Consider the following 20,205-nt stretch of genomic DNA (forward strand, 5'->3'; position numbering starts at 1 on the left):
GCAGTCTGTGCATGTACACACATGAATAATTTTGTTCCTTAAATAAATGGCATTGTTTCACTGCTGACTGATATCCTGCTCAGTATCTTTTGCTCCCTGCTTTTAAATCAGATGTCACTCTCAACATGCCAGAAAGGACCAGAAACTCAAGTTGAAACTAGAACTTCAATTGTGAAAGCAGGCTGATTGGTGAGCTACCAGACAGTTACTCATTTAATCGTCTCCATCCTGGTCTGCCACCACCAGCTCGACCTCCTGTCTTTTTGTCAGTATCAGTCTCCAAATCATACATCATAGCAGGTCTCACTACCATCTTGTAAATCTTCTCTTGCATCTATTTTTTTGTTGCTCATCTCCACCCACTCCACCCTGCCTGCACTCTCTATTTCACCCCTCTTTTGCACTGTCCATTACTTTGAATGACCAACTAACCAGAGGTATTTCTTGCAGCTCATTCACCTACACTACCTGTGAGATCTATGCGACTTCACCATTCCACCTGCCTCCCTTTCGTTCATTAATTTTATTTTAATTTGGGGCCTGGATAAAAAAAAAAAGTACAAAAAATATATACAAGTCACAAATTATATACAGAAAACTTCTACAAAGAAAGTCATATAAATACATCAAGGTTAAGCTTAAGGTTTGTTCCTTCTTAACATGGCAGCATGCTGAATGAAATACACAAAGCACAGATTTTTTTGCCTTTATTTTAAGCAGTGCACGTATTTTCCTTTTTCCATGATTGTCCAAACTCATTGAAAATATATTACATACAACTTCAATATTATATAATACAAGAGTTGGTTTTTAAATTATTTTTACATTGTTAACACTTTCTTTTACTGTTTTTTAAACTCCATTACTTTGAGCATCAAGTGTGTTTGCTTTTGTTTAGCACAGCTTGTGTTTAATGGGAGCCAGAATGGTTACCAGATATTTATAGAAATGCTGTTTGTTAAATGTGAAACTAACAGAAGCTTTCAAATACAGGTGGAAGCAACATTTGCTTATTTACAGTAACCTACATGTCACCCACAAAAATGGTAACAGTCACTCAAACCACATTAAATATTTTTTACATGCAACAGGCGATGAGAAAAACAAGAATCAAAACTCACCACTATACAAGTCTCTGTTTTTTTGTTTTTTTTAACAAGATAAGCTGAATTACTCTTGTATTTTTAGGCGGCAAAGGAACTGAAAAATAATGCATTTGTGACATCTGAAATACTACATTGTTAAATGTAAAATTTTAAACACTATTTTCCAAACCACAGAGTGTTGACCTGTCCAGGGCGGACACCCCACCTCATCCCCTATAACAGCTATTCCCTTGTCAAAGTTTTTTTTTCTCTACAAGAAAGAAGAATTCTGCTGATTTACGTCACTACAGTCAACCACTGATTGGCCGAAAAAAACATCTTCCTGTCTTTTCCTAATCACTATTTCTTGACTTCAGTGGAAAAAGCCATGAAGTAAAAGAAAGATGTGGGGGAGGGCTCGACTGCGTTTACGTTAGACTAATCAATAATGTTACAGCAGATGCTGCTGACGAGCACCTGCTGTGAAACTTTAATGTTTCATGTAGGCTTCCTGTGCCTACACTAAAATTGGATAATGATAATCCTAAAGGCTAAACCTTAGATTTACTTTGATCATCATTTTTAATATAGTTCATGTCTTTCTTCATATATATTTTTTAAATAAATCTAAATTCTTTACAGAGAGAAACAACATAAAAGCTAATTTAGTTACAGCAGCCTAGAGTTCATACGTCGCCTGTAGGTTTATCATAGCCTGTCACTGATGGTTTAAAACATATCAGCAGGTTATGGCATAACATGGAACCTACTGGAGCTGGATTGAAATGGAACCATTTACCTGCATGATTTTTCAGTTATATTTTCATGAAAAATTGGATGGTGTGTCGCTTTGAACTGTGGGTTGGCTTTACCTACTGCCCTTTCACAAAGCATGGTCCAGTGTATCCTATGCTAAAGGAGTTAAAAAAGGAAGCACTGAAGCACTTTCTTTAGTATGTAGAGATTTCAATCAGCTCCTATTATACTTCCAGGTCACTACATTCAAAGAAAAAAATGACTATTCCATCCTAGCCCAGGTATTCTGCCACTCATTTCAGTTTGCTGAGGAATTCAATCAATCCTTGGTGAAATTCTCTGGTTTTGTCAATATAGCAGGCATGGCGCGCTCCTTCCAGCTTCAGCACGAAGTGATTTGGGAGTTGTATGAGGTTCTTGTGGGACTGGGCACCCAGATTTGTGTCCTGTGCTCCAAACACAATCAGAGTGGGAGTCTGAAAAGGACACAGGACTAAGAAGTCAAAGAGGAAGACACCCATCCTACAACACATATATATATATATATATATATATATATATATAAAATCGCTAGCCCGACGCCCCGGAGCTAACTTCTTATCTGGTGCGCGTCTATAATACAGTAAGTATTTATAGTCATTGTATTCAGAGATCGCATCATTATTTATGCCTCTCTCACCTGAATATTTTGGTACTGCTGTGCAGAGTAACTCCGGGTCCCAACTGGTGCTATAGGGATAAAACCGTGTAGCTGAGCACTGTTCTTCATGAGAAAGGGGAGGGAGTAATGTCCACTCATCGATGGGCTCAAAAGCACAGCTGCCCTCACCCCCAAAGACTCCATGAACCTTGAAAGGAGATCCACTCGACTTTGGTCAGTCTTCAGAGACTCCGAGTCTGGTGATTTTCCATATCCTTAAAATATATATAAAAGAAGGGGGATATAATTTAAATAAACTTAAATAGATAACACTACAACACTACGCTACATATATTAAAGTTAATTTACACCTAGTGCAAGAAACTCTCACAGGTTTAAGCTGAAATTTTTTTTTAAGTATTTAAAGTTATTCTTCGAGTAATTCTTCGAGCATGCGTAGCACCATCTTGTGAGAGTACAGAATGTGACATCACTGGGTTGGTTGGTTATTGCTAATCGACTGACATTAGTTTGTGTCCGCTAACTAGTGAGAGAACTGATAACAAGGTGGAAAACAAGGGGAAAAAAACTAAAACGTAGTCTAAGGAATCCCTTTTGTGCTGCCCCTGGCTGATAAATGAGTTTTATGTTAATAATAAAATACACAAAAAAAAATAAAAAAATAAAAGATATACTGTTGTCATTCACTCTCTGTCTCTTAAGCAATAACCGGTTATTCATTGCTGGCTAGCTGGACTGAAATGGGGAAACTGAGACGTTAGCCGTAATGTTCGGTATTGTAGAGTAGTTTATTATTGAGGACTGTGTGCAGGAGAGCCTGTTGGAGTGAGGTGTGCTGGTGGTTCACCGAACCAACAAGCTCAAGTTTTTCTTTACTTTTCCTCATGGTGTCAGGTATACATGTATATATTAAAGTCTGGTTTGTATCAGGGGTTAGGTCTTTTCTTTTTCAAACCACATCTAAAACACTTTACAAGATAACTGGTTACAAAAATAAATAAACCTCCAGGTTAGCCTCCTTCATTTACATTTGTGCTCTTCCTCACTTCTCGTATGAAATAACTCACTCAGTGAGATAATGTTTTCAAACTAAAGAGTTTCCACAGCAGTTTTCCGAGAGAACTTCTAAACGCAAAAATCTGAATCAGCTTTAATACATGTCCATTGTAAACAAAGCAATCATTTAGGAATGTGTGCAGAGTGGGATTTTAAAGTGTTTTCCAGCATTCCCTTTTGTCGTTTTAGGTGTTTCTAGTTAATCTGGTTGCTCAGACCGCTTCTCAGTTCACCTTGATTTGGAGCAGAGTTGGAAACTACATGCAAACATCAAATTTCAAGTAAGGCTTGTCCTGCTTACATCAACCCACATTTAAGCCCTTTTCCGAAAGGATGCTGTACTTAATCACAAAGTGAGTACCAACAATCCATATAACATACGTAATCATACATCAGTGCTCATATATCGGCTAGCATAAGTATGATAAACTAGACTGAAGTGAGCTTCAAGGTCTGCGATCATACAATGCAGGTAAAAATATTTTTAACCACAAGAGTGCGCTATTAACTCATGAAACCGGAGCTTGCTAAACCAACTGCACTATTGAATAACTACAAAAATGTGCATGAGAAAACTGCTGTAGCCTACTTTTTACTTTAAATGTATGCTGTCAGTCGACTCATCTCATAAACTCAATACATTAATAAAACTTACTGACTCAATTCTCATTGTGAATATAATTTTGTTTTCATATAACTGAGGAACGGCCAATAGTGTGCAAACTTTGTTTTATTGTTTTACTGTATAATTAAACTTAAGTAATTATTTTGTAACTAATATACTGTGTCCGATAGCAAATACTTGTAATAAGCAAGATGATCATCACTAGTGACACATGAAATTTCCCCTTGTGGGACTAATAAAGGTATATCAAATAAAGGTATATCAAATTCTTAGTGCTTGTGACATTTGATTCAACTTAAGTTTTACCTGGTAGGTCCATCGCCAAGGCCTGATATCCATTAGTTGCCAGCAGGGCCATGGTACCAAGTTCTTCCCAGGTTTTGGATGTGAAGGCCTGACCATGCAATAAGACAATTTGCAGCCTGCACAAACACATAACTGTGTTAACCGGGATTTTAGAGCAGACACAAACCAATCCTGTGATAATCACCATCGCCATCTGGTTTATTAACTAATTTTGTAAATTGGTTTGATATTAATTAAAACTGGAATGCATGCTATGTCCTCAGATAAGCTCACCTTGGCAGTATCTGCCGTCCAGCTCCATCCACTGGTAAAGCTTCTCGGAAGAACAGCGGGGGGTCTCCAGGCAGCTGTCCGGTGCGAATAGACACATTGATAGTTGGAAGTGGAAGAGGAGGGGTGGCCATTAGCCCCATTTTTTGAGCTTCCAGGGATGGCTCCATGCTGCCCTGGCGAATGGATGGCAGCAGAAGGTAGAGCAGTAACGTGGCCAACAATACCAGGCCCAGAACAACGAGACGATTGCGCAAGAAATTCATTTCCTCAAGATGAAAGATCTAGAGAAAGCGGTAAACAGTAAATTGTTTGAAAGCCCTTCATATTATTCCGGTTCACACAATAGTGCTATTCGTCTGGCACTGTATAAATGGATGAAAGGACTAGTACCCAGACCTGTGGTTTTACCTGCACAATATGTGGTTACAAATTGCAAACTTCACCTGTATTGTTAAAGTATTTACTGTCACATTGCTGATAAACACAGCTGATTTTCATCTTCACATATAATAAATAGAGCTGACTGGTAACATTTTTAATGTAAAGCTACCAAAAAAGTGTTTGTTGCTTGGCAGTTCTTCACTTAATTAGGTGGACATTAACATTTAGAAGTGAATTGGTTTTCCTTAAAAGATTGAAGGTGAGATCCTTTGGAAACAATCATCTAAATGCAAGCTGAGACAGACTGCAAATGAATAATCCTTGCACACCCCGCATGAGACACTGTTCACTCTAAAGGTGCTTAATAAATGTCAATTGGACAAAAATGTTTGGGGACGGGTGGATTTGCAAGGTAACAGAATGAACAAACAAACCTAGATACAGCCAGGATTAGTGACTCCAATTGTTTGGTGCTGCAGTGCAAAACAGTAAGACGACCAATATAATCGAGCCAAATGAAAATGACAGCTAGCACCAGCTAATTGTATTGCTCCGGTACTAGCTAAACCCGCACAATGGGACGCAGCGGGAGGCGACCTGCATTATGCAGCAACATACCGACACAGAGGAGGTAATTAAACACGTTCAGTGGCGGAGGGGCGAGGCTTTCTTCTCTATCGTCATCGTCCTCGGCGTTGCTGGTTGCCAGTGATGGGAAATGTTGCTGAAAGGCTTCGGTTCGCTGCTCGTTTGGATGGCTAATTTAGCTTTTCAAAGTGAGAGGAGAAATTGTACTTAAACACAGATGCACATCTTTATTCTTCTAACAAAGTAAAACCAATTACCCGGTCAATGAACGAGTGGTTGCCGATAAACTCAAAGTAGACGAGATATTAACCAACAGACGAGAAAGACAGTAGCGCAAACGCATTCTAAAGAATTTTTGTCCGATATAAATTAAATCTACCACGATTTTAAACCGACTTTTTCTCGTCGGAGCACTTTAAGAGCTGCACACAACACTAATCTCAACGGCACTTCCCGTTGAAAGTTTCTTTCCCGAAAGCGAAGATGTGAATTATTTTTGTTTTTTAAAGGTTTTGGATACTTGGTTTACTTTTAGAAAATGAACCTAACAAAGCTTGCAGAAATAAAAATTAAATAAAACAAAATAATAATAAATGTAAAGTGTAACTGAGCGCTCAAAAGAATGTTAAGCTCTAAAGTAAAATGCAGTACACGCCATTTATCCCAGACGCTGTATAAAACCTACAACCTATAACAAGATAGACTGGCATATAAGTACAGTATTTTTTCCAATAAAATAAAACACAATATGACAAAACAAATATCTCAAGTAAAATTTTTACAATAATATTTTTTTAATATTAAATAAGTAAAAAAATAAAATAAATACTGACTATAATATATTAGGATGATGTTATAAGGTAAAACATCTCAAGATAATTAAAGTAAAAATAAAACAGGATAAAAATATAGCAAAAAAATAAAATTGAAAAAAAAATAGCATTATAAAATTGAAAAAAGAAAAAGATGAAGCCATAAACCAAAGTCATTTCTCTGAAATCTAATTCAAATGTCTACCTGGACACCCCCAAACTCAAGACCATACTTTTAGTACTATCTCACATCAAACTTAACTCTTTAAATCTTTATGACATTTTTTATGTACTTGAACCGCAAGTCAATTGTGATAGGCTGTCCTAAAAAAAGGTATTTCATGCACAACCAGAACTTGTCATTTCTGTTAAAAAATATTCCATACTAAGAATTCACTTGTGTTCTTATATTAATTAAAGCACAGTGGTGGAGGGGTGTTGATTTGGGTTTGTTTTGGTGCCACAGGACCTGACTATAATAAACGGCATTAATCCAAACATTGAGTCAACCATGAACCTCAATCTGATTGAAATGCTGTTGTGAGACCTTAAGAGTGCTGCCCGTAAATGAAGGTATGAACTGAAGCAACCATGTAAAGAAAAGTTTCCCAAAATTCCTCAATGATGTGACAAACTGTTAAAGTCACACAGAACACAGAAAATGCTTACTTCAAGTGACTGCTGCTAAAGGTAGCTCTAAAATCTCTTTTTCATATGACTTTGCGCTCAGAATCTCCCTGACAAAGCAGAACCTCCTTTCTGCTAAGAGTAAGGAAATAACAGACAAAGAAATCATATATAAAGACATTTTAATAATGTAATTCTCTAATGCAAAAGACAAATATGAAATTTTTAAATACAGAACACTTTGATTTTGTTAATTTGCTTTGAAACAATAACCAGTACATTTCAGTTACATTATTTATATCTTAATATTGAACATAATTACTGATCACAGAATCACAAAATCTGCTTTAAATAGTTAAAAACGTTCTTCTTGTTCTCGTTCTAGTCAAGTTTTACCGAGCAAGATCTTTATTTTTGTGCTTTTTGCATACTATTTGAAATAATATGTTGAGAAACATTTGCTGTAGAAGAATATCATGTTTATTATTTAAAAAAAAAAAAGACTTAAATTTTTTTGGATACTTCTTAAAAAAATAAGATGAAAGCTGATGGAGAGAGATAACAACCATCGAGGCAACCCTTTGCTTTTCAGCAAGATTCACAGTGAAACAGAGTATTTCCAATGTGACACATTACACGCGAAAAGCCACTATAGCACTGTCATGCACTGACAGTATTCACTCAGTTTTGTCCCTCACGACATGTAATGACACCCAGTCCAACTCTGCATGAAAGTAAAGTGCAGAACTTGAAGACCTATGCAATATAAGTACATATAACATCACGATTCAACACCAGCTGTGCAATTCTGAGACTACCGTGTTTGTGAAAAACCACCTGCTGGCTTCTTTCATAACTCATTTTAGCTACTGAAACTAGTACCTACTGTATAAAACATGCAACTGCTCAGCTATATTGGGAACAAACAATTCTGAACTTGTACCTACAGTAATTGCTGTTCACACAGTATCACCGGCAAGATCCTTGACACAACATTTTTTTTCAGTCGGCTAATATTCAGTTAGACAGTTGCAAACAATTTCAAAGCAATCCTATACATTTGGTTATGAATGGAGCGAACATATAGCCTATTCCAGTACATCAGACACAAGCTGAAATCAGCTATAATCAGTTATATTGAACTTTTAGCTGCTCCCTGCTTTCAGGGGTCGCCACAGCCGTTAGCTCCACGTTTGACTTGGTAGATTTTTTATACCGGATGCCCTTCCTGATGAAACGCTAAAGCGATCCGTTTTGTCTTCCCAGGATCAAACTGGGGGCTATTTGGCTTGTTGGGCAAATGTGTAAACTACAGTCAGTTATAGTGTCAAGTTGTGTTTAAATTGCCAGTCTGATATATTTCCTAATGTTTTATGACCTGTTTTCACAGTGATATCCATTTAAGTTGATGGATACCTTGTAACGTGTATGTATTTGCTCTGCACTGTTCGGTTATAATAAAATTGTTAGCCATGATGGAGTTTATATCAATATAAAGCAAGGACATAAAGACTGCAACTGCAAAAGAGAGCTGGTTTCAGCCCTGTTAAGGCACAATATTGAACTGAAAACAAGCAGGTCCATCCTTGATGTTTCTCTAAGCAAAAAAATACAAAAGAGATTTAAGACTGGCTTGTATTTCATTAATAAGACACTTAAGAGCTTGATATTCATACTATATAATACTATTGTAATGTAGTGTCTGTTTTGCCACGAGGCACCAATAACCTGTAAATATGTGTGCGTCTGTTCCCTTTTATCCACTTTTTCTACTTTAAGCCATGTGTTGTTGTTCTGATGTTAAACCAATCATAAAAAAAGCTTTCAAAAATAGATATCTTTGGCTTCTCTTCACTATGGAGACAGTAAAACATTTACACTAAGGTCCTGTAAAGCTACTCAACATCCATTTATCTGGTGATTACTTTGAGAAAAGACTGATTTTAGGCATGATTTTCTACAAGGTAATCTTGGTGGTAGGACATTCATTTCAGCCCATTGTTATAATGATGGATTGCATTTATATAGCGCTTTTCTAGGCACCCAAAGTGCTTTACAATTCCACTATTCATTCACTCTCATGTTCACACACTGGTGGATGCAAGCTACAGCTGCCCTGGGGCAGACTGACAGCAAGTTGTTGCTGCAACTTGCTACCCACAGATATTTATGTTCCATCGGTCTGCATGCCAGGACAAAAACAGCTTGGGGAGGTCTCAGATTACTTGGTATTGTCAATGCATCAATATAATTTCCATATTTATGCATAAAAGTCTAAACTGTCCACTTCTAGGCTCGCTGAAACAGAAAATAGTTAGTCTCTGTTTCCTCAATGTAGAAGAGTAAGGAGTCCGAGCGGAAGTAAAAGGCAAAGAGGCCAAGTCCCTAATACAGAGGAGGCTCTATTGGGCTCTTTTTCTTTCAAAGTACAGTCATCACCCCTGTACCCACTGTAGCACTGGCACTGGAAGTGCTTGTGGAAAAAAGTCTTCTCAGTTTGGCTGAGCATTCCTGTAACCTTGAGCTGGCCACTCTGACTAGTTATCTTGTGTGTTGAAGGGCTGAGATGCAGATATATATCGCTGTCCAATATTCTGCGAAAACAGCGGCCGCTGAAATTACATAGCACATGACTGCAGTGCTCTGCTGCTGTGGACACATTGAGCAGGTACCGACCCAGCGGTCCCTTAAGATAATCATTTAGGGTTGAGCAGTTGGCCTGGAAGACAAAAAAGAAACGTTAACTTGACTTGCCACTAATCACCAAGCAGTTCAGCATCAAAGAAGCATAGAAAATACTGTTCTTACACTGCTGCTTGCATGAGAGGTGTCGCCCCAGAAGATTACACCTGCAGCTCCAAGTGCAACACTCTCACCAATTGTGGAGACCAAATCTGTCTAAAAACAAAAACAGTTCAGGGCTGTTCAGTGAAATCATACAGTAACCTGTGTTTTAGTAGGACAGTCAAATATACACACATTTTATATCCAGTACTAATGTCTAGTTGCCAGTTGAATGAGATTTCCTAACACCTGTATATGGAAGGTGTAAGTGACTATAAATACTGATTTAATTTTATAATAACTCCACCAAAGAATTAAAATTGAGAACCTGAAGATGATTGTGGTGAAGGACAACAAATTGGTGTGTCTCCGTCAGAAACAGATGGTATAGTTTTATTTTTTAAAAAGTATATTTATGTTCATCAAATTTAGGCTAATGTTGGCTTTGTTTGCTTGTGTGTTGTTGCATAATGTAAATATAATAATAATAATGATGATCTAAATTAAATCACACTTGTATTGATCAAAGTGTAATCGTCTTGTATAAAATGCTGTTCTAGCCAACTAACCTCAGTTAGGAGAGTCGTTTGACTGATATAGGTAGGTCGGGTGTAAACATAAACAGGACGTGCTAATCCATCCCCAACAGATGCCAGGCGCATTGCCTCCTTCACCCTGTTCCGGACAAAAAGGCGCCCTTGGCTCGTTGAGCGTAGCACAGGTTCCATGTATACTGACGGGAAAAGTGCTGTACATTCCATCCACAACCAGTTGAGATGATTATTGCGGTCCACCTCCACTGAAGGACAGTGGCCTGTGTAGTTTTGCAGACCATTCTTGTTGTAGTCATGGTTGTAACAATCTGGAAACAGGTAGAAGCCCCACAGCTGATTGGGCCTCATATTCTTGGCCAGTTTCAAAGTCTCCTGCATGAATCTTTGAGCCGATAGCTCAAATTCTTGTTCTGCAACTTTCTCCACTTGTTTTGAGGTCCATGTAGGGTTCTTTTTGGCTATCATTGCATAGGATTTATTTCGATAGATAAGTTTAGCATCCCAATTTCTGACCCATATAGGACGCCACTCCTCCCAGTCAATAACAGCCAAACCTTTTGCCCCTGGCACTTTTATGTATTTTTTAAGGCCTTCGGGCATCTTTTTTGAGTGCTCAGTGAGGCTGACAAGCTGTGGAAGGCCTCCATTCACCGCACTGCCATCATGCTTATAATAGGGATACAACCCAAGACGTTCCTTATAGAAGATTGTAAGGTTTTGCCCCACAAAGCCCTCATTGGGGGTCGCTACAATGTCAAACTGGCTCAAAGATAAGGTTACTCTATGTCGTGGTTCACACTCCTGTGTTGGGGCATTCCAGGCAAGAAGAACTGGCTTCTGGGTATATAATGGCCTTCTTGTCTGCTTTATTTCTGCAGAACAAAAGGCTGTCCACGATGTAAACACAGTCAGAAGCAACCAGGGCAGCTGGCCAGTTGTGGTGAAGAAAGGGTGAAATGCAGCCTCCATGGTTACAGCTCACCCTTCACCCCTCTTTGTCTGTAAAAGACAAAGCAGTTTTGTTAAATTCAGCCAAAACCTAAACGAAATAGTTCAAATCTATTTATAATCTATTATCTATATATTTAGATATATAGATATGGAAATCGTTCGCAAGCAAAGCTCGCTTGCTTTGCTCACGAAGGTTTCTGTGAGCTATTACTACATTATTACCTCATTACTCATTTGTATTTTCAAATAATACCAAATAAAGTCATACAAAAAAACTTCCTCTATTCTTCAGGAAGGAAATTAAAACTACTTTTACTTACTTTGAAAATAGTTGTGGGAAGCTAGCTAAATAGGCTACTGGTAAACATGTAATGTTAAAATATATATATACACACATATATATACTTTATATAAATACATTACCGAACGTTACCTCGCCGTTAGCTCAAAGTTTCATTGAAACGGACTACCGTGCTAAGTTAGCTAACGGCTGTCTTCTTCGTGTCCATTCTAACCTGTTCCGCTGAAGCCGAGAAGTTAAGTTTATTCCATTCATGTAATCGTCGGGTAAGTTATTTTCCACTGCCCTGCCATGTGAGGAATAACCTCACTTTTTTCTATGCATATCGATGACTACTAATTAATCAATTCTCCCAGACCATGGCAGGAGTGGTGAGTTGAGCAACAACAGTTCATTGCATTTACTTCCTGAGTAGGGGGGTGTTCAGTTATTGAAAGACGTATTTTATCCGCGTTTTCCCGTTTATCTTCCCAACAGTGTTCCCATCATTTCACATTACTTTACAGAATAAAAATATTTCACCATGATCACAGCTTCATATGGCTTGAATTTGAGGGTAAATGTACATAGCAGTAAAACCTACCCCCCTCCTCGTGAATTAATATCAAGTTAGCCTGTTCTTCGAGTTCTGCCCTGAAGGAAGTTTCACTGATAAAAGCGAATCTTAGATTAAAATCTAGTGTTTTGCTCCTGATTTAGATCTGATTATCACCCTAACCTGAATGGATGAACTGCAGCACTCGGAAGTGGAATGGAAAGGTTATTTTGCTTCCTTTTGTTTAAACAAGAGCTTAATAAATGCAAACTAAAAAATATTAACTATACGTAAGTTTTTGCTTAAAAAAGTCTAGTATCCATGATATAGTGTATTTAAATCGATATGCACTATAGATGATTGATGCATTTTCATCAACTAGCTTAAATGACCTGCAGATCACACTAAACTTTGGAAATGGTGACCTCTCAGGTTTATAGGCTTAGTTTGTCACTTTTACAGTGAGGTTGATTTGAATTGTTAGGCAGTGTAGAGCGAGAAAAACTCTCATGTCTCATCTCATGTGCCCCTGCATTAAAATAAAATTGATAGCATCAGTTATACATCTCAAGATATTTTTTAAACATTTTTTAAACACTAAAAAGTGCTATGCCACTGCTGTGAATACCTTCAATTTCTTTTTAAAACTGTCATTTTTTAAAAGAGTAGTAATTATGTGTCTTACCAGCAGTCTTTTCTTTTACTTTATAATCTCCAAATGAAAGTGGATCAATCAAGCTGTCCACTTGTTAAAAATAAATACAGCTCAGTCCTTGTGCTCTGTGCCAAGAGTCTAGAAAGTTCTCCTAAGAGATCTGTCTAACAGAGGATACAAAAACAGTTGTTCATTGCTATTTAAATGTCAAGGAAACCCCACCTCTTAACCACTAAGTTGCACACGCAAGTACAAACCCCTCACTTTATATTCTTACCTGGTCTTAATTTTAAAGCGTGGTAGTTAATATAGGAAGCTACTTTCATCACTAAAACTCAGTGGTGTGACTTTACTTCTCAAACAGGATTTTTGCCTGCTGGGTCTTACATGAATCAAGTGTAAATTTTACATGGGTAGGCCACATTCACACAAACACATTGGGTTTTGCAAAACAATACATAATCCAGTGCGAGGATCCTAATATATGTTGTCAGGATCATGGTAAGTAATATCACAGTAATTTAATACTTACTGTGACACTTGGAGACACACAGGCTGCTCCCTTTCAGCTAATTAAATCAGATTACTGTAAGTGGTGGGTTCCTGCTAGGCTGCATCTGAACATAGTTTTCAGTCTCCTCTGTGAGAAACAGGAGTCTGAGACCTCTTTCTCAAAAAAAAATGTATGCAATCTATATGTGTCCTCCTGAGCTGTCAAGAAGACAGCCTGAGCTTTTTGTTTGCAGTGATTTGACCAACATACAACACTGACTTTCTTCAAAGTGACCGGCATTGCAGCTTCCACTTTTTATAGCAACAAAGGAGATTAACTCATGTCTTTGCAGATATTATCTTTGTGTTGCTAAAAATGTTCTTCTATCTTAAATATGAGATTAACATCAACTTAGTACTGAAATAGTACTATAAACAGCAGGAGTCCCGTTTTCAACCTACGCCCATACTTCAGGAAGCAGAATGCTGAGTGAGACAGAAAGGATTGTACTCAAAATTGTAGAAGGGGAGTCAGATGTATAAGTATCAGGGGAGGAGGTGGAGAAGGGCCAGACGCTAGAGTATGAAGGTGAGAGCTCAGAGAAAGACAGCAGCTTTCGAGGAGCCTGAGCAGGAACAAAGTGACAGCACCCACCATCCATTATGAATACAAATAAACATTTAGTCTAGAGCTCTAAGATTTTTTAGCATTGCAATATGTAGAAGTGAAAATTAGAGCCTTTTTAGTTTAACACACACACACACACACACACGCATAAATTCTGTTTAAAATCAGCTAAAACGGTAATTTCTTAAACTGTTTATTCTGTTGATTTGTTTATTTAATATGTGTCCAGTAAACTCTACCTCTCCTTTATCAGTCAGAAGACTAAAGATAAAACTGTAATTTTTGAAATAATATGTTTGTTTATGTATTAGAGAGGCACCCCATTAGCATCGTTCTAAAGCACAGCTAGTCTTAAATACATTTGGTTAATAGGATATTTGCTGTATTTAAAGTTGATGTATTTAAAAGTATAAAATAATGTAAAAGTTGTTTTTTTTTTGTTAAAGCTTTTGAGTTTTACTTTTTTACTTTACACTTTACAGAGTTTCTGGTCCCTATTTTGATCTTATTATTTTGCTGGTATTGTTTCTCCTTCTCATCACTGGGCTTGTTCCTTCTGTCTTCCACTCTGTCTGTATCATGTTTAAGTCTTCCTGTCTCGTAGCATTTATTACTTCCACCTGTCTTTTTTGTGCCTCATGTCATGTCGCTCATCAGTCCGCAGAATATAAAAATAGTCCTGTCCTCATTTTTTGCCCTTGTCAGACTCTTTCCCGTTGCATTCGGTGCCTCTTTCCACACATCTTGATAAGAACATTGTTGAAACTGTGTTTTTCTTTTTCACAAAATGTATTATTCCAAAAGAGCATTTTTTAATGTCCACCAGAAACTCCAAGTAACATGTAACACTTTGCCGCTTGTGACCTCTGATTGTTATTGTGTCTGGTTTTCAGCAATAACAAATGAAATGTAAACTAGACTGAGGTGCACGTTTTCCACTTAATCAGAATCCACCCAGTTATTTTCCACAATCTGAGTTATCGACTCTTTCCTTTGAAAAGAGTTTTTATAGAAAAACTCATCAACATGCTTATAACAACAAAGCACGTTTTCATTCTTGACCTTCATAACCCAATTTTGCTATTACTTACACCTTAAGAAAAAGCTGTCAGATATATCTATTAGAAGGTGGAATAATTTAAGTACTCCTTTAAAAAGACAAAAGAATATATTGACATTACTGCATGGCTTAAAATGTCATGTGACCTGTCAGCAAAACCAGAGGATATGTGGTTTGCTGAGTCAATTTCATTAATCCTGAGACTGCAATTCACCTTGTGGCCTTTTATATTTGTTCAGCTGTGAGAAAATAAACAACAAAAAAGTAATAACATGGCATGTCTTCCCCAGACTGAAAACAGTACGTACCCACAGAGGGGGCAGGGGGAAAGCCCAAAGACTGCAGCAGAGACACTTCATAAAAGCAATAAAGTGTAGTGGATTTTGGCACTAAACTCTTTATCCTCTAAGAAGAGCAATATTAGACAGCTTTGTCAAAAAACCCTTTCCCATGGTGACTGCATTGATAGTCTTTACTTCTGTCTTAACTTCATCCATAACTCATTAGCAGATGCTCTTATACACGCTTTACTTCCAAGTGCTGGTTTGCCATCGCAATTTCCTCTACAAGTGCCTAACTTCGTTGTAGGTGGAGGTCAAGAGCGACATTTGAAATACACATCCACCTTCTGCTCACTCCTGTGTTTAAAAACTCTGTAAAAAGATTCAACTGCCTGTTATATAAAGGATTATTTGGCAAATAGTTTCTATGAGCTTTGAGAGTTATATAAAAGTTCATCTTTCTTTAAATAATTGACTCTTTTACTGAAGTCAAATTCAAACAGGATAGCAAAGCCTTGGCAAGTCAAACTACTGAAAACTTAAAAGTACTCCAATCCAATCCTCGAAACTTGAAATATTTTAAAACCTTTAATAACATAATTTAATGTGATTACTTGTATTAAAACTCGTGAAAAATGCAGTGTCCACCAGGGCCAGACTGATGGCTTTATAGTCATGACTCCACATTCCCAGAAGGCACCTGAATAGTTTCCAAGATTAGTTGATGCCATTCCCATGCAGGTCTAAATTCCAAGAGCCAACCACATTACAAATGTCAGGTGTGGTTACCATATATGGCAGGGGCTTTAACCCCCTCCCGTTGCTAGAAGATCTTAATTTCCCACCATGACCTCTGTGTAATTAAACTGTAGTTATCTATCCATCACTGTTAATATAGAAACCCAGACGACTGTCTAGGGCCAAAAAAAGCACAAAAGATTAACACGAGTGTCCATGTTAATCTTCTTTTGTCTTCACTGCTCTTACTGATTTTTACTGGAATATTTCATAATGAACTGTGATTATGTGAAGTTACGGTACATTGAAATGTTCATCTGTAAAGTTTGGATACAGAAAAGGAATGTGATTTAATTCAGCATTTTATTTTGTAATTAAAAAACAGTTATAATAAATTAAAAGTTAAACATTGTATGTCAAACCAGAAAAGAAAACAACAGGATCTGTCATTAGACTCACTGCTGCGATGCACATCTTGTGGCTCTGAGGTCACTGAAGCCAGTCCTTCCAACATTAAATTGTGACATTAAGGGTTTGTGAGCCACTGATTGTCAACTCATTGGGCTGTCCCATAAGTAGATCCTGTTCCATGCATAATGAAGCGAGTCATAATGTCAAAAAACGTAAGTGTGCACTGGCAACTTTTCAACTCTTGCTCAGACCCCTTTGGAGGGAAGAACATTACATTCTCCTTCAGCTCTTTGAGTTTTATGAATCAAACCAGAAGACAATCTACTGCTAAATATTCAGGCCTCAGTCATGTGTCATCCCAAATCTGCACACAGTCACACTTACATGCACACAAACCAAGATCTGTAAACTGATTTTCCCCAGCTTGGCACCATTCTAGATCCCTACTGGTGACCTATTTTGTGTCTTAACTGCACACAAGCCAAAAACAGATCACATGCAGAGGCTCAGCACACAATGCATCAGCCTGTCCACATAAGGGCATCAAATATATCAAGAGATCATGTTATTTTGAAAGGTGGTTCGGGCTTCCATCTGCAGTGGAAGCCGAAGGACGGAGTTGACACAGTGGCTAGTCCGAGACGCTCCTCAGACATTGTCAGGCTTCACAGATGACAACTGGGAAATCTACATGGATGCACGGATGGTCCAGCTTTATAATTCCCTGTGAGGACACGAGAAAATAAAACGATTTGGACATATGCTACAGAGATCTGGTATTAGTGTGTAAAGTCTTGCTTTAAAATCTTAATTTCCTCACCTGAGGTGTGAGGTTTTTCTGAATCTTCTTCAGCTTCGCTTTTTTACGGCCGTTTCTTGTCACAATCGTCTCTTCGTAGAACTCATGGGCCAAGTCACCGTCTTCATCAAAGAACATTGAGCTGGAGCAAAGACACAAAATTACTTGCGCACAGTAATTATTTTTAATACACACAAGCTAGCTTGCTTCTTACGCACGTATTGTGTAAATATTTCTGGTCCACATACTCTAATTTGTGTACCACAAAGAACATCCACATAAGTGTGGTTTTAAGATGTCAAACTTAAGGTGTCTGAATACACCTTAAGCCACTTCCCATTCATGCGTGATGTGCAAAAAGAAGAAGAAAGAAAGAAAGAAAGAAAGAAAGAAAGAAAGAAATGTTGGCTAAAATGAAAACAGTGTCTTCCTGTGGGTTAAACGGCTGGTTTTAAAAGGTTAACAGTGTGAGGGGGAAAAAAACAAAAAAACAAAATGAAAAGCAAACAACCAGATCAGTGTAAAAGTGGTGCGTAAGAGGGTAGTTAAAACCACTACAGGTCTGTTAAAGTCTGCTTGTGTCCAGTCTAAATACAGTGTGGAGAATCAAAATAGTGGACACATTAGCAGGAAGAACAACCTCAGCTGATCTGGTGTGATTCACTGGTTAAACACCATAAATCTTAGGACTTTTTCTCTCTCAATAGTGTTGGCCAAAGGTGAATGTGTAACTCTGTTTTCACCGAAAACATTTTTACAAAGAACATTTTCAACCATTCTTTACATTTCCCCCCCTTCGAAAGAACACACTGTATCACATTGCTGTTAAATATTTTCAAAATCTTTGCAAAATCATCACACACATACATCGCCCAGTTTAAATAAGGCTGGACAACATGCATGAAACAATCCTTTTCGAGCACTGCTTTTGAGTTGGAACCTCAGTCTACTCAAAAACCCACAGACTGCTAATTAAAAACGACACAAGTCAACAACAATGTCATAAATGAGTGTCTTGGTGTATGACGACATTACATTTACCTTCTTCTTGTAAAGACAAAAGGAGTGGCACCCGGGAAACTTCGAACTCTTGCCAGTGTCTGCTCATTTCCATCTTTGGTTGGATCGTCTGAACTACCTGAGCCAGAAAAAGGCCAAAATCCTTTGGATTTGGAGCCGCTACCTCCCATCTTCAGCTGCAGCACATTATTTTCTCGGGTCCCGAGGCTGCCAGTGGTGCTACAGTGTTACTGTACAAGATGAAATGTGCCTTCAGGGTGTGACACCTGTGAAAAGTGGCAAATAAAGGGTAGCTTTAGCTGCTTTCAGGCAAAACATAATGGCACGTATTGATTTATTTAGTCATTTTTACAAAATGCTACTTTAAGAAAGGCCGAGACCTGACTTTTCTTTAAACAAGACAAGTCCGGACTGAGTTCAGTTATGATCATTTTCTGCTGTAGGCCAGAAGCATGACGGTGCTAGAATAACACAGCAGCCAAAAATCACGCACGCAGTCACGCTTCTGTGTCACGAATTACAAATGGTTAGATATGGAGTTTAAATCAAACACAACAACATGAATATCTGCTTCTATCTGTCTAGTAGAAGACTCGGTAACATTTTGAAGCCATAGCACTTAGCTAGTAAGCCTTTCCCGACACCAAGATCAGTTTGTCACCAGTGCTGAGAAACTTATCCCGGCTGCGCTAATCGTAGCTGCTTTTATGTCACTTTATGTACCGTCTGCTAACATCACCATTAGCTTTTATACTAGCATTAGCCAGGTCAACATGTTCCTAAACAAAATAACATTTACTGACGTCGCCATGGGCTAGCATGGACTGATTTAACAGTTCGTGCTGTTCCTCGTCGCTTTAGCTTAGCGGAGCACATACCTAAATTGCGCAGCAGTGTGCTCGTAGGTAAGAATTTCTCTTTGATGAATTTATGTTACTGGCTCGCTAATTCTGTACAAGCACAGACCTCATATCACACAAAGCTACGCTAAGTTGTTTATGCCATCTGACGGCCACGTTCTTCTTCTGTCCTTTCCCTCTGAAGCTTGGTGCAGAGACGCTGTGGTGAGCTAACGCCATCACATGGACAGGAATATAATAGTACTAGTGACTTGTCCGTTTTGATCTCATGTTGGGCCGAAACTAGTGAAACTGTCCCTTTTTTCAAGTGTATAGAATTTTAACTACACATTTAATTCCTCAGATAGCTTAATATTAAAAAAGAAGTGCTAATTCAACAGCACCTCTCTGTTTTTTCTACATAATAAAGAAATGCTGCTGTAGTAGATGGGAAAAAAAAGATCAGCACGATTCTTTGGGATTAAACTATAAGAAGTAAATGTGCCAAATTACATAAATCTATAACTGAATTACTTTGGTGTAGTATGACCAAGATGGAGGTCTTCATCAATAGGAAAAGCTGGAAAACCTATCAAAATAAAACTAAAAGTCCAAAATTTATGTTCTCTGCATTTTCCAAAGCCAAACTTTGGGACAGATTGGAGTCTTTGCTGGTCCCCCATGTCTTCTGTTTGACACCCGTGCTCATGAGCCAATAGTATAGCCACCCCTTGCCACATATACAGTTATTGGACACTTTACTACACCTTATTAGTACCAGGCTGGACTCCCTTTTGCCTTCAGAACTGCCTTAATTTTTCATGGCACTGATTCACCAGAAACATTCCTCAGATTTTGGACCATGTTGATAACATCACGCAGTTGCTCCTGATTTGTCAGCTGCTCAACCATGATTTCAATATCCAGTTACACCACATGCCAAAGGTCCAGTGTTGTAATGTTCAAGAAAGCAGTTTCAGATGTTTT

The 20,205-nt window shown here is 38.0% G+C and overlaps 3 protein-coding genes across 8 annotated transcripts; all 3 read right to left on the reverse strand.

Annotated features, from left to right (window-relative positions):
• Nucleotides 1–671: 671 nt before the first annotated feature.
• On the reverse strand, nt 672–6,175 carry abhd14a (abhydrolase domain containing 14A). Of its 3 annotated transcripts, XM_026167783.1 has the most exons (6): nt 5,989–6,175; nt 5,762–5,910; nt 4,763–5,043; nt 4,490–4,605; nt 2,521–2,756; nt 672–2,317 (listed from the first exon to the last, which is right to left on the reverse strand). In XM_026167783.1, exons 3-6 carry the CDS (start codon nt 5,023–5,025, stop codon nt 2,135–2,137), a joined length of 798 nt encoding a protein of 265 aa, XP_026023568.1. In that variant the 5' UTR covers nt 5,026–5,043; nt 5,762–5,910; nt 5,989–6,175; the 3' UTR covers nt 672–2,134. The 3 variants fall into 3 exon arrangements, with proteins under 3 accessions (XP_026023568.1, XP_026023567.1, XP_026023569.1); XM_026167782.1 differs by having other exon boundaries at nt 5,762–6,175; XM_026167784.1 differs by lacking the exons at nt 5,762–5,910; nt 5,989–6,175 and adding an exon at nt 5,578–5,753.
• Nucleotides 6,176–9,253: 3,078 nt separating this feature from the next.
• Nucleotides 9,254–14,205, reverse strand: hyal2b (hyaluronidase 2b). 4 transcript variants are annotated; one of them, XM_026167788.1, is made up of 4 exons: nt 12,981–14,205; nt 10,524–11,507; nt 9,979–10,068; nt 9,254–9,889 (listed from the first exon to the last, which is right to left on the reverse strand). In XM_026167788.1, exons 2-4 carry the CDS (start codon nt 11,475–11,477, stop codon nt 9,500–9,502), a joined length of 1,434 nt encoding a protein of 477 aa, XP_026023573.1. In that variant the 5' UTR covers nt 11,478–11,507; nt 12,981–14,205; the 3' UTR covers nt 9,254–9,499. The 4 variants fall into 4 exon arrangements, with proteins under 4 accessions (XP_026023573.1, XP_026023572.1, XP_026023570.1 ...); XM_026167787.1 differs by lacking the exon at nt 12,981–14,205 and adding an exon at nt 11,975–12,887; XM_026167785.1 differs by lacking the exon at nt 12,981–14,205 and adding an exon at nt 11,893–12,887.
• A 1,766-nt stretch (nt 14,206–15,971) lies between these two features.
• tusc2b (tumor suppressor 2, mitochondrial calcium regulator b) lies at nt 15,972–19,453 on the reverse strand. The gene is made up of 4 exons (XM_026167790.1): nt 19,258–19,453; nt 18,401–18,645; nt 17,381–17,501; nt 15,972–17,284 (listed from the first exon to the last, which is right to left on the reverse strand). The coding sequence occupies exons 2-4, from the start codon at nt 18,547–18,549 to the stop codon at nt 17,219–17,221; spliced, it is 336 nt and encodes a 111-aa protein (XP_026023575.1). The 5' UTR covers nt 18,550–18,645; nt 19,258–19,453; the 3' UTR covers nt 15,972–17,218.
• Between the last annotated feature and the right edge of the window lie 752 nt (nt 19,454–20,205).

Source organism: Astatotilapia calliptera, chromosome 5 (assembly GCF_900246225.1).
Source record: "Astatotilapia calliptera chromosome 5, fAstCal1.2, whole genome shotgun sequence".
Taxonomy (NCBI): domain Eukaryota; kingdom Metazoa; phylum Chordata; class Actinopteri; order Cichliformes; family Cichlidae; genus Astatotilapia; species Astatotilapia calliptera.